The sequence below is a fragment of the Rattus norvegicus genome, chromosome 2 (genome assembly GCF_036323735.1).
Source record: "Rattus norvegicus strain BN/NHsdMcwi chromosome 2, GRCr8, whole genome shotgun sequence".
Lineage (NCBI taxonomy): Eukaryota > Metazoa > Chordata > Mammalia > Rodentia > Muridae > Rattus > Rattus norvegicus.
The window spans coordinates 130,571,832-130,585,380 of record NC_086020.1 but is presented as its reverse complement, the minus strand read 5'-3'; the positions used below and the strand labels follow the sequence as shown (position 1 = coordinate 130,585,380).

The following is a 13,549-nucleotide window of genomic DNA, read 5'->3' as shown; positions in this document are numbered from 1 at the left end:
ATGGCTGTCCTGCTCTCATGCAGCCAGCTCGCCACGAAGGATAATTGTGGAAGGAGTGGGGGAGTAAGGTGTGATTCTCAGGGAGAAATTCCATCCTGCTATCTCAGTATCACAAGCCCGAGGTAATGTCAGCTGCAATGGAGCTAGGACTCCACGGAAGACAGCCTGGCATGTTTTCCCTATAAATTTTAACTTGGAAAAAATAAGGCAGATAATAATCACAGACTAATATTAAATTCACTCTATAACTGAGACCGAGTCTTTTTTTTTCCCTCACAAAATATTGCTTCTAGGCTTATTCTTTTACAGAGAGACATATGTAAGTCTTACTCTGAGAAGTTAGAGTCTGTGATTCATGGGATTACTGAAATTAGAAGGACGACTGTGACTATAGCGTTCTATCCAACTGTGCTAGGAGATTAAGTCAGCAACCTTTGATCAAGTGTCACTATGTGGCAATAACCATGTAGCATAGTCTACTAGGAGTTTCACAAATTGTCTGCACTTGCATATTTCCATACCTTAAACTTTTAATTTTTTTAAAAACACACTAACATTAATATACACATAACAGCAACAACACTCTCAGACATAACTTGACCCTTTCAATAATATTTTTCCCTATGAAGCCACTAAAGCAATAAAGGTCACCTTCATCTAAACTGTCCATCCTTGCTCCTTTCCTCCTCCTTTCCTTCTTTCCTCCCTCCCTTGCTTTCTTTCATCTTACTCCCTTTCCTTTTCCTTATTTCCTCCCTCCTTGAGGATGCAGAGGCTTAATTTCATGCTTCACGCATGCTAGTCAAACATTTTGTCATTGTCCCATAATGTCCACCTCTGTTATCAGTTTTCTAACAAAAACTGACCATCATTTATTATTGTTCATGATGAGACCAACATCTCAGCCACCCAGTGCCCGGACCAGAGAAATCACTTTGTTAACTACTTTCTACACTTGCTGCCTTTATCCATTCTCTCCTACAGTGTCTGGTTAAAGTTGCACTAAGCCTGTCCTTCATGTTCACTGTTCAGGCTTTAAGACCCACAGCACACAGCAGCACCAGTCTAACTCACATAAAACAATGCACAGTGACTGCATCAGCCATCTCAATTGTGTCATTTCTTACTGGAATTGCTTCATTCACACTGGAGTCCTGTGTGAATTACATTCAGAGTGAAGTGGAATGGTCCCGTATCAAAAGCGAGGCCCTCCTTCAGCTTTGAGGAAGGGACAGAAAATGATCCTTATTTAACAATTTCTAATGTGGTGACAGCAAGAACGTCTACATCTGATAATGAGATTTAGATGTATTCATGCTTGATAAATGTGTAAAAAATGTACCAGGATCATAATAGGATCTTAATAGTGGTTATCTCTTTCTGCCTGGTATCGTTTAAAACACCTTTAATTTATCTAAAACATAACATTCTGTAACTTAGTTAAAACAAACTTGCACTAAGCCTTGAGATTTAGGTGAATGTTTAAGCATTCTATGACTTTTGTTTCAAAATATATGACAGTTGCTTTCCAAATTCTTACTTTTGCTCACATAGTTCCCAACACCTAGAATGTCCTTGCTCTCCATCAAGAAACACGCATGGATAATATACAGTAACTGGAGGACATAGCACCTTCATTCACTGCATTAGAAGAATTTGTTCCCAAAGGTCATTCTTACAAAGTAACTATCTTTTCTTTTATTGATATGATGAAATTAAAATGATATAGATTGAAAAAAACTGTGAAGAGAAAAAAATGCTTAAATCCATACCCTACAGCAATAAAACTCACAAGCTAATAAAACACAAAAATGTAAATATATCTTAACATTTTATATTTCTGTCATTGGAAACAGCACTATTAAATGCTAAAAGGTGGGTCATTATGAAAAATATAACTTATTTATAAATATGAGGTATGAATGTGACGTAGGTGTAGGAATATGATGGTTCTTGAGTAGAGAATTGGGCACTGGACCTTAGTATTTAGATTTTTGGTTACTTAGGAAAAAATAGTGATATTCATGTAGAAAGATGGAGATAGACATATGATAGACAGATAGATAGATAGATAGATAGATAGATAGATAGATAGATAGATAGATAGATAGATGAGACAGATATTTCTCTTGGGGAGTTGAGTTATTTCTGAAATAAATTCATATACATCTGTAAAAATGAAGTAGAAGCAAGATGACAGAAAACACAAAGAATCATAAACTAGCGAGAATGTTCAAAAAAGGTAAATTAAAAGCCTGTTACAGAAGTAAATTCTGTGCTCTTTCTTGGGGGTATTTCAAATGGGTTTTTGCCACCATTTGATAATTGGTTGGACTTAGAAAGACTATGGCACAAAACACAAGTACAAGAGAATCAGGTACATTAACTGATTTAGTCAAAGAATTAGTTGACAACAATCCTTAGTTTCATGTGTTTGGACCCTGGCCTAAGTAGACACAAACATATCTGCTCTACCTCACAGAAATATGCGAGTTTCCGTCCTAACACCCATTTGCATTCCCTGAAGATTTGAAGTATCTGTGTTTCTCGTAATTATATTTGGGGGTAACAATATCCTACAGGTAGTCAGAGCTTTCACTAACGTTCAATCACAATTGTCAACATACAGATGAGATATATTGTACTTGACTTTGATTTGTTTAGTTCTTTTATTTCCTTTCATTTTTGGCCAGGAAATATGCAAATTAGTTCTTTTCTATACTCAGAAAATCTAACGTTATGTCACATACTAAATCAAAATTCAAAATGTGTTCAAAATGATTTTGTGTCACTGTTTATTTTACATAACCAAGTATCCCTCTCATTAAAAACACACAAGTTGAGTAAAATAAAAGGACAATGAAATTTCAAAAGTTGTAATGCTGGCCTTTAACTAGCAACATTGTAGTATGAATGAAGCTTAATGTCTGCTGCAAGTTAGACATTTGATTCTGTAATATCTTAATGGATAAAGGGGGAGGGTGGTAATACTGTACTTTTAACATGTGTGCTCTGTGAAAGAACACATTAACTGCAGACCAAAATAGTGATTTATTGTGAAAAGAACACTTGGTGTCTGATTTTTCTCTCCGAGTGAGAGGGCATAATTAGTTCTATTTAAGCTCAGGATTTTAATTTTGTCCATATTCCAGCTGATGCCATTGTTCCCGTTTTAACTGAATATATATGGTTGGTTGCTTTCAATACCTAATGAGTGCTACCTTTGGACCACTGTGTTTTAAATATGCTAAATCATTTAATCTCCACAAGGAGCTCCTGCCAATCTGTGGTACAGATAGGGAAGAGTTACAGGAAAACTGAAGTTTTGGAGATCACATAGTTACTGGCTGGGGAAACCTCAACGTGCCTGTCCACATAACCGGAGGTCTTTACCTCACCATGACACCTTGAACATGAGGAAATGCATCAATGCTCTGAGAATAGATAAAATAAAAATGAATATGGTGAGTAGAATATTAAAAAAATCACACATTTAGATACAGTGTTCCAAGTTAGAATAAAATCAAAAAGATAGAATTAATAAAATTTGGTCAGAACCCCACTCGGCAAGTAGCAAGACTATACATTATTTTTCAGAGTTTAGATATGCATACAGATGGCTAGCTTGAAGTATCATTAGCTATGATATTTATTTCTAATGGAAAGGCGGGGTGTTTGCCTGAGGCCTGTGAAGAACAAGTGTGAGGACCACACCGTGCTTCTACACTGTCTAGAATGACTGATGGAGGGTCAGGAACCTGACCTTATGTGACCATCATGATATCCTGGGTAGGAAAAGCTCATCCCCATTAAACAGGAATGAGTTCTGCTATGCACAATCATGAGTCACTAAAGACACCTGTGCCCCCTTGTGATTTCAGCCAGAGTTTTGCTACAAGTTTTACTTTTCCTCTGAAGATTTCTCAAGAATATTACAATTTCTTTACTTAGTACATTAGTTATATTTTCAGAGAAGTTATTGGTCTTTCTATTTACTCGCGTATCTGTGATAAGTGATTGAGGTGTATTTTTCTTATATACCCATTGAGGCTTGAGACACTGATGTAATGCGATTCTATACCGAGAAAAATGAAGAACAAAACACCTAAAATGAAGCAGTATTCAAATATAATCTTTTAAAAAATGGATTGTGCTGTTCTCAATAATTTACAGAGTAGCTTAAAGCATTGATTCTCTCTCTCTCTCTCTCTCGCTCTCTCTCTCTCTCTCTCTCTCTCTCTCTCTCTCTCTTTCTCCCAGTACCTTCTACTCTCCTCTCAATCTTCCTCTCATTTCCCCTCTCTTATTGTTAATTTTCTATAATTTTACACTATCATGAGGGTCATGAATAATAAATTATTAAAAATAATAGTAAAGAAATAATAGTACCACTGATACTCCTTTAAAGCTAGAAAATAAGTGAAATATCTTCACGTTAGGTTAAAAAATGATTTAAAATTAATGCTAGAGAAATATAATCTGTTTTTAATTTAAAGAGAGTATAATACTCCATTAGATACCTTTGGTAGTCATTATCAAAATACAATCACTACAAATGAAATAACTATCATGACAAAATAAATAATTGAAATATTCAAAGATCAAATTACTAAACTCTAACAATCTAAGAGAGAAGAAAATTAAACTATTGAATGTCATGTAATTCCTACAAATAATCCTTACTTTAGAAAAGTGCTGTAAATTAAATGAGTGTTGCTATAGCTCTATAAATATATTCATACATTTCTACTAGAGGAAAAGTCACAGATAATCAATTCCTCAGTTTAATTCAAGTTGTTAAGAATTGGTATTAACTCCACTAATCAACAAAAGCTATTTCATCTTGTCTACTACCAAGCAACCCTTCTGTTGATAGGAAATTAAGTATCCATATTATGATTATATACTGTCGCACACCAAAATGTTCATAAATTTGATTCCAAAATTATTTACGTAGCCTGAATTTTGCAAGCTTTGTCCTGAACCCTGGACTGATGCCTACTGAGCTTTTGGACCACTTTGATGATTTTGTCTTTTATTTCATACTTCTAAGACACACGATTGATTTAAATTTCTGCCTTGCTAGATTAAAGCAATCATTTAATATATTCTCTAAAACACTACCCTGAAATATAATGATTATATATGCCCTTTATAGTCTGCTCACTGTCAACATAGTAAGGAAAGCATGATCACTACAGGTGAAAGTTTATTGTATGAGTGACTCGATTATGACAATTGACAAAAGTGCTGTAGTTTTATTTAATTGTGATCTATTTTACACACTACCAAAGGAGATCCTCTTCTTCTTTTGTTTTTAATCCAGTGAGGGATAATAGAGCATCAAGTGGGGAAAATTCTGGTGTTGAAGAAAAAAGTAAATTAAGCCGGGCATTGGTAGTACAATCCTTTAATCCCAGCACTTGGGAGTCAGAGGCAGGCAGATCTCTGACTTTGAGGCCAGAATGGTCTACAGAGTGAGCTCCAAGACAGCAGGACTACAGAGAAAAATCATGTCTCAAAAAATAAAATAAAAAAAAAACCAATAAATTAACCCAATAATAAGAATGCCCCAAAATAAGATATGTTAAATTTCTACTCACTAATTAGTTAACATGAGACATCTTAAGTGGTCTGAAGCATCATTTTAACATATCTGATCTTTTTATTCCATACATGCATAGAATTGTTGACACATGAATACTTGTTTGAACTCTAGACAACTCCCAAAGCTTTTGCTTAAAATATAATGCTTTTGCAGGTGGTTTTCTATATGTCTTATTGTCAACCATTAATCACCAGGTAAAGAAGACGGACGCCTCAAGAAACTCAAATGTTTCTTTCTTTAAAATTCTAAAGAAAGAAATCTAAGAAGTCAACCACAATAAAAGAAAAAAATAAATAAAATGCAGTTTTCTCAAAACTTCTCCCCTGGACAGCTGAACCGTTTCGTTAACTTGCTGGACTCAGCTAGAGAATAACATTTTGTGGGAAAAAGCAACATCAAGGGTCTAGAAAGTGAGATTCTGTCAAATCACAGATGGCATCTGCATATGTCTGTAGTTTATAAAGCTTTTCCTGTGAGCGGTTTCTCCCTCTGTCAGGAGCAAACACCAGTGTTCCGGCCTGGGCAATGCCTACAGAATTTTACTTTAGCCTTTAAGAGTCTGAAAGCTTTCTTCTCTGTCCTCTTGAAGAGAGAGGAAGAGAGTGATCACTGTAGTGTGTGTTTAAATACTTAACATTTATGTTTTATCTCCCTTTTTCTTCTCTATCGACTGCTCACTAAGTTTTTTTTTAACCCTCTTCAGATGTGCTGATTTTTATCATGTTCATTCCTTAATTGTAAGTTCCTTAAAACATTATTAAAAGGAGCTGGTGAGATGGCTCAGTGGCTAAGAACTCTGGCTGCTCCTCCAGAGGTCCTGAGTTCAATTCCCAGCAACCACCTGGTGGCTCACAACCATCTGTAATGGGATCTGATGGCCTCATCTGTCATGAAGGCATGTATGCAAATAAAGCACTCATATACATAATAAACCTTTGTAAGGTCTCTGTGATAATTTCCTAATGTGTTCTCAAAGACATGTAAAGTTCGAGCATCTTGATTTTACTTTTCTTTATTACAATCTGCAGTTAAGTTGACATCTTCAACTCTATGTTTCTTGAAAATTTACTAAATCAACAATATATTGTACTTTAGCCAATAACAATATACGAAGGTAAGAGCCTAACATCCAATATACTCAGCCCACAGAGAGCTACAATATACTAGATATTCAAAAATGCCTCCTCGCTAAATTGTACTTTTAGACACATTACTAGATAATAAGGTTTACTGATGAGTTTTCCAATATTATCAGAACAATGATTGCTAATACATTTTAGTAGAATTTCATACTCCATTTATTTCATTTGTTTCAATAACAGAAGCTTTTGAATACAAATAGAAAAACCACCGATTTGAGACTGAAGCAGTTCTAAACATGGAGTGGTAGGAACTTGGAGAAGCCTTGGGACACTTCCGTGTTCTGAAACCTGGACATAATACCGAGAGATGTTGTTTGGGCACTGATTACATAGGGGTTTCTCATAGTGAGGACAGTTCTTAAGTTACATATTTAGGAATTTTCAGTTCAATATGTACATGATACTTTGATTAAAATAATAAAATATTTCCTATGTTTTAAAGCACATTTAAACCAAAAGTAAACAAATTATGTGTAAATATAAGTAATGTTGATGCAACAAATGGGAACTTGATGAACAGGTAGAAAATCAATAACAAAAAGGTATTATTTTAAAGGATAGAGTATTTACAAAACATTTATAAATGTGTTATTATAGAATTAGGCAGTATCTAATTTTTGGTCTACATGTATTTATTAGTCTTGTGTTTGTCTTAGAAGAAAATTATCTTTTTAACTGTTTCGTGATTAAATATAAATTACACAACAAGGTCTCTGAATTTACTTTTAAATGTTTGACTGAAAAATTGGTTATATTGGATTTTGGATGAGATAAATTCAGCCAAGACTTGATGGAAAACATAATATTCAGTATATAATTTCTTTATACTTTGATAAGACTAAACACATGTAAAATATAGCTTAATAGAAGACAATGGCTTTTATGTAATATATTTGTGACCATTGTTTTTCCTAGAAAGACTAAGTTAAATCAGTAACAAACAGATAAATACTTACATTTACCTTGAACATAATCATTTCATGTAAAATTTATAATATATTTATATGTAATAAATCTCAAAGTTGCACTATTAGAACTTTTCATTCATTTAGGATTACCTGACCATTTTCCATACAAATTTTCTAGACTTAAGATGTACAGCAGCTGAAAGACTATCACAGTAAGTCTCATATTTATGGATTGTCTCCCACAACCCTTCCTGTGAAACACTTTTAGCTTAAAAATTCAATAAGTCCATACCATCAAGATGTCTTTTTATATTTATTTAGTTTATTAATGTCATAATGGACTCCTGATCTTATGACAAATGGTACTTCAAAAAGCACCCACTTGCATCTTTGATTAGAGATGAGAAAAGAATCAGGATGCAAGAACATCTGTAATTGATTTCACCCGTTATACATTACTTCTATACGTAGATAATCTTGCCCATACTGAACTATAAAATGTATCTAAATACCATGACAAAACATTTATAAAAATGAGTTCTTGTAGAAGGAAGGGTTTACTTGGTTTCCAAGTTAGAGGCCAACTTGAAATATACTTCAAGGCCATATGTAAAAACAAGCAAACACAATTTTATAGATTCTATCTGGTCACACAGAGCTATCACTTCAGCCTGAGTTTACTGAAGTAGGAAGACCATGCATTAGACAGCAGCCTAAGCTACAAAGTAGTACCTCGTCTCATACATAAGGTTTTGTATAATAAAATAGTATCTAATTTTTATCCCAAATATAGCCACTGACATGTACATGAAACTTAAAATAGCTACTGATAAGCTGAAGTTAACTTTAATTTTCCAGTGCATAAAACATGTAACATTTAAGTACTCAACACAAGGCCTATGACAATCTAATGTACGACTTGGGCAAATATCAACATTAAAAAGAAAAACGTGTGACACTAACTAAATTAACTGCCTTGTTGCAAAACATGAGACTGAAAATAGAAATGCAGTCTGCCTACGTTGTCATAGTTAATTTGCTGTTATTCTTGGGCATTATGAACTGTTGTTTTAAAAAGAATAAGACTGAACTTAAATAACAACTGGACAGACTACAATATCAGCATTACCTATCAGTTTCTTGACAAGCAATGTGTCCTGTTAGGGGCTGCAAATGAGAAAGGAGCCGATCAAATGTGCTCCTCTGTCAAATATGACACCAGCAAGCTCTACCTCTGATAGCTGAGAGAAGTAATTAACAATGAAATTTAATGAAATACAATACTTCTGTGTGAGTGTGTAATGTGGGTAGACAATGCTTCTATGTGAGTGGATGTGTCCACAAAGTTTAGTCATGAAGAGAGATCACAGATGTCTGTTTATGATCATTGGTTGAAGTCAAGGTCTTAAAGCTATAATTGATATTTTGGCTGATCATTTGAATGATCACTGTACTCCATTTGACACAGAAACTGTCAAAATTACAGTCATCATTATGCCTTCACATAGTTTAAAACTGTGTCTCTGAAATAAAGCTTACAGGTAAGTGCATTGCCGTGTAACGCAAGGTGTGTATTGAATGTTATGCGATGGATTGACTCTAGGATCAGAGCTACAGACTTCATTGTTAACTACAATTTGTCTTTTGCTCTGTCCATGTCTTTTAAAAATAATCAGTGCTTTCAAACTTGCATGCTCTCTCCACCGGAATTGACCTAGATTGTTCTCTGCAGTGCCTGGGTAGTCTTAGGGAGACTCAAACTTCAAGTGCTTTTTATCCTTTATGTAGCACCAACGTAATTCTTATCAGGCTGACTTTAGACTTTATTCACTTGTATTTATGCATCTATTTATTTATCTATACAACTAATTATTATGCTGGAGACTGCCCCTGTCGTGCAGTTTTGCAAATTGTAGGCAACTATGACACAACATCTTTTAATTTCTGTTTTGAGACAGTGTCTTTCTAAGTCATCCAGGCTGGGTTTGAACACTCTTTACAGACCAGGTTGGCCCAGATCTTGCCTCAGAATATTAAGCAGTAGATTCTATGTCAGTCCCAGGTTTAAAAAATGATTTAATCTTAAACAATCAGTGGAACAATCTTACATCATTTTCAAGGTACAGTCTCTAAATGACTTTAACTCCACCAAAAAAAAAAGGAGTTTAAAAGACACACTCAGCCAAGAAGAGTCTAGGACACTGAGTATTGAATATTGTTTAATTATATTTATAGGCAAATCAATTTGCATATTCCAGAATTATCTACAAGATATTTATAGCTTAAAGTATTTCATATGTTGATTCAGAATTCCTCAGTATGATGCAGCAGGGAAAATAATTCCATATGTAGGCGTTCCTTTTCATTTAACAAATTCTACTTATATTTTAATTGATAATCTTCTTTTGTTAGACTCTTAAGATGGACAAATGCTTAAATGGGTTTACTTCCAATGTGCAAAACAAGAAAGAGGGTGGAAATGATCTGTAACATAAAACGAGGTATACAAAAATGTTAATATGCTAAAAGTGAAAGTGTGCAGGAAATACATTTCCCTTGGTTACACAACGTCTTACAGCAAATGAAATATTATGTAACAAAAATAGCCAACTTTATCTGTTCCCTCCTCTTTATATTCTTAAATGGCAGCATTTTAGCTAACTGTGTACATATGCTCAAAACCATAATTATAAATGGCCTGAATAAATATCCCTGAATAAATACAGAAGTAAAATAAAGAAATAGATTAAATCTAGAAGAACTTGTGCATTTATTACTTCATAGAAAAATGAACGGTTGAGAATAACGTATAAAGTACTCCCAGACAAGATGCTGGAAGAAATCCTATAGACAAAGTAAGAAATGCACACAATTAAAATTCTAATAGTTATGAATCACTTTTTACATATCCTTTGGCTGCAGTGTGTTATAAGAGCAAACCAAAAGAAATGTAAACTCTGAAAACATTGAAAATTAAATTACAATTTAGATGGCATGAGTAAGTGTATTTCAATATCTAAAATCAATACAAATTCTACTGCCATCTAAAATACCTATATATACCATCTAGATATGGGATTAAACTAATTTAAAATTTTAAGATATAAAAGCAATTTTCTGCTTTAAAACTAACAGAAATTATATTTATGCTCAGATGTGTGAATGAGTGATAATAGCATATATGAAATCCACATACTTAAAATGTGTCAATTCTTTATAGTTCATAAGGGGTTTAATATATAATATCATTGCTTCATAGTAGATCTGGATATGACAAAAGGATAACTGTATCAGAGAAAAACATTATAGGACAGAAGCAAATTTCAGCAACATTTCTAGCTGCTGGGAAACTGTCTTTAACAATGATTATCTAAGTTAGTTCTCAGAATTGATGGTTTTGGTAAACCATTCATCAGATTATCAAAATAAAGTCTATTGAATTTTAAGACGTATTTAAATGACATTTTCAATGTTGCAGTTATAAAGAAGGCAAGTGCATTGACTAAAGTAGCTATAAAAGTTCGTTAGCAAAGAGACCAGAGCTTTCTTGGACATACTAATTTTTACATCATCCAAATGTAAAGATGTTCAAAGACATAGGGTTGGCTCTGGAAAGCATGATGTCTAAGTAAGACACCCCTGGCGGCGATGGATGTGAGTATATTAAGCAAAACACTGTGCTTCACAGCTGCCTCTCAGAAGAGCTTTCATAACTGTAAATCTTATTAGTTAAGATATACCAGAAACAAGGAACTAAAGAACAAAGTAAGGACCAGTTATTTCATGTCCCTAGAGTTACGGGGAGGCTCCGGGCAACTACTGTCTTCAGTTAAGTGAATTAATGATGGAACCTGGGAATAGATTAATGTTTTCTACAGGTGCAGAATATTACAGGGATTCAGTGAATATCAAATTCTAGCAGTAGGGGAGAGATATGGACAGGGTTTGCATCTGGGTATGTGCTGCAATTTGTTTCCTGCTAAAATGAGTAAGCTCTTTGTTTACAAGAGATTTCCTCATAATCCTTGAGTCAAGGAATTTAGTAGAACAATAGCACCATGAGAGTGAGCCCGATGACCCTGGATTTGTCAAAAAGGGATAAATTGAAATTTTAAGTAAATTGGGCTCAAGGATCTGGGTGTGAGGAAAGAAAAACAAGAGATTAGCAACAATCCTCTCAGAAATATTTGGCTAATAAGTAACAGACCTTGGAGAAAAGAAGAAAATACAAAAAAATGTATTTTGCAGGAAAGGAAACAAAATGTTTAGAAGGCTTCAGAAGGCTTTCATTCATTTACTTATGGTTGCAACTATATGACAGAAATGTCCTTTTAAAAGACTTTAATAAAAAATAGTTAATATGTAGATTTAACATTGGATGCACTGCTATCCTTATGGCATTAAAGGAACAGAGCTATCCCAAAGATAACACCACACAGGGGATATAAATGTGCCACTAATGAGTATCAGTAAGAAAAGTCATTTGACTTTGAATTCTGTATATTCTCTCAACACACTATTGAGTTCAGCAAATTACGAAAACTCACAGAAGTCACGCTGAGATAATGAAGACATGGGGAAAGATGTTACTAAACAAAGCATGTTCCTCACTTCCCATCAGCTCTAGGCTTGAAGTGCTCAAAAAGTGATGCCAATAAGATCTTTTTAAGGAAACTGGATTTACTAGGAAGATATCTAGGTACACTGTCAACAATAACCTAGACGTAGGATTTTAAATTTTGCTATCTTTTTGTAGTGGTATAAGTGAGCTCCAAATTTTAAAATAATTCACAAGCTGATTAAAAAAAAAGAGTAGGAGAGGTAATCTCTTGCTGTTCAAGGATTAGTCTAGATGCTTCTAATGCCAAGGACCCATGGACTAAAGGAAGTTTACCTAAGTTATTCCCCCTAAACAAATTTTTCTAGATGTGTGGGTTGAAACCCCTTTGGGTCAAAGGACACTTTCCCAGGTGTTACCAACAGAAAACACTGTATATTTACATTACGACTTGCAAGAACAAAATAACAGCTATGAAGTAGCAACAACGTAATTTTATTGTCAGTAGTCACCACAACATGAGGAACTGTATTGGTGGGTCCCAGCATAAGAAGGTAACCACTGATCTAAACTGATAAGGCTAGAAAACTCCATGGGGTTTAAGAAGTTTTTGAGACCATTACTTCAGTGAAGCTGAATTACTTCCTTCAATGTGTTGAGATGTCAAAAATCTATATCACAGTTTATAGAAGGAAGCTTGAGGGAAAGAGGACATAAATGAACATTTCTTAAATTAAAAAAAATCATTAGAACTTTTCTTTGTTTATTCTTAGGCATTTATTACTGCCTTGCTTCTCAGCTGTCTAAATTGTACCACACCGATGCACTGACAAAAATCTTAAGGGAAAAAAAGGTAATAGTAAAATATATGCAGGAGTAGTTCCAAATATTGTTTTAATTATTCAGAGTTTTGTCAATTACATAAGAAACACATATTGTAACAAATGAATTCCTAAAGCTAATTTTTATGTGCCTCTGTGTGTGTGTGTGTGTGTGTGTTTGCTCACATGTGCATCCACATTGGCATCCATGTGGGGTGCATGTGTGTAGGCTCACGAGCAAAGCAGCACATGTTGACACTGTCTGTGTTCGTCAATCACTGGCATACCTTATTTTTTTTTTTACGTTTATTCCTTATTTTCTTTTATTTATTCATTCTTCCGAGATACGGTCTTTCACTGAACCAGGAACAAACCTAGATTAGCTAATCAGCAAGCCCAGGGGCATAGTCTTCTCAGCCTCGCCATTGTCAGCTTTTGGGTTTTAACAGTCCCAGGCTGTCCTCCTCGCAAAGCAAGCACTTTTCTCACTGATGTATCTCTTCTTCTCTATG

At 34.3% G+C, this 13,549-nt stretch overlaps 1 protein-coding gene across 3 annotated transcripts in view; it reads right to left on the bottom strand.

Moving 5' to 3' along the window:
* Positions 1-13,549, bottom strand: part of Pcdh10 (protocadherin 10) — a 66,160-nt gene that overhangs the window by 34,211 nt on the left and 18,400 nt on the right. Inside the window, exon 5 of one of the 3 annotated variants that reach the window (XM_039103634.2) lies at positions 6,883-10,142. The exons of the other annotated variants lie outside the window; for them this stretch is intronic. Coding sequence (XP_038959562.1) covers positions 10,102-10,142 — 41 coding nt within the window. The 3' untranslated portion in view covers positions 6,883-10,101. Of the gene's footprint in view, positions 1-6,882; positions 10,143-13,549 lie in introns of those variants that run through there. 3 annotated transcript variants of the gene reach the window in all.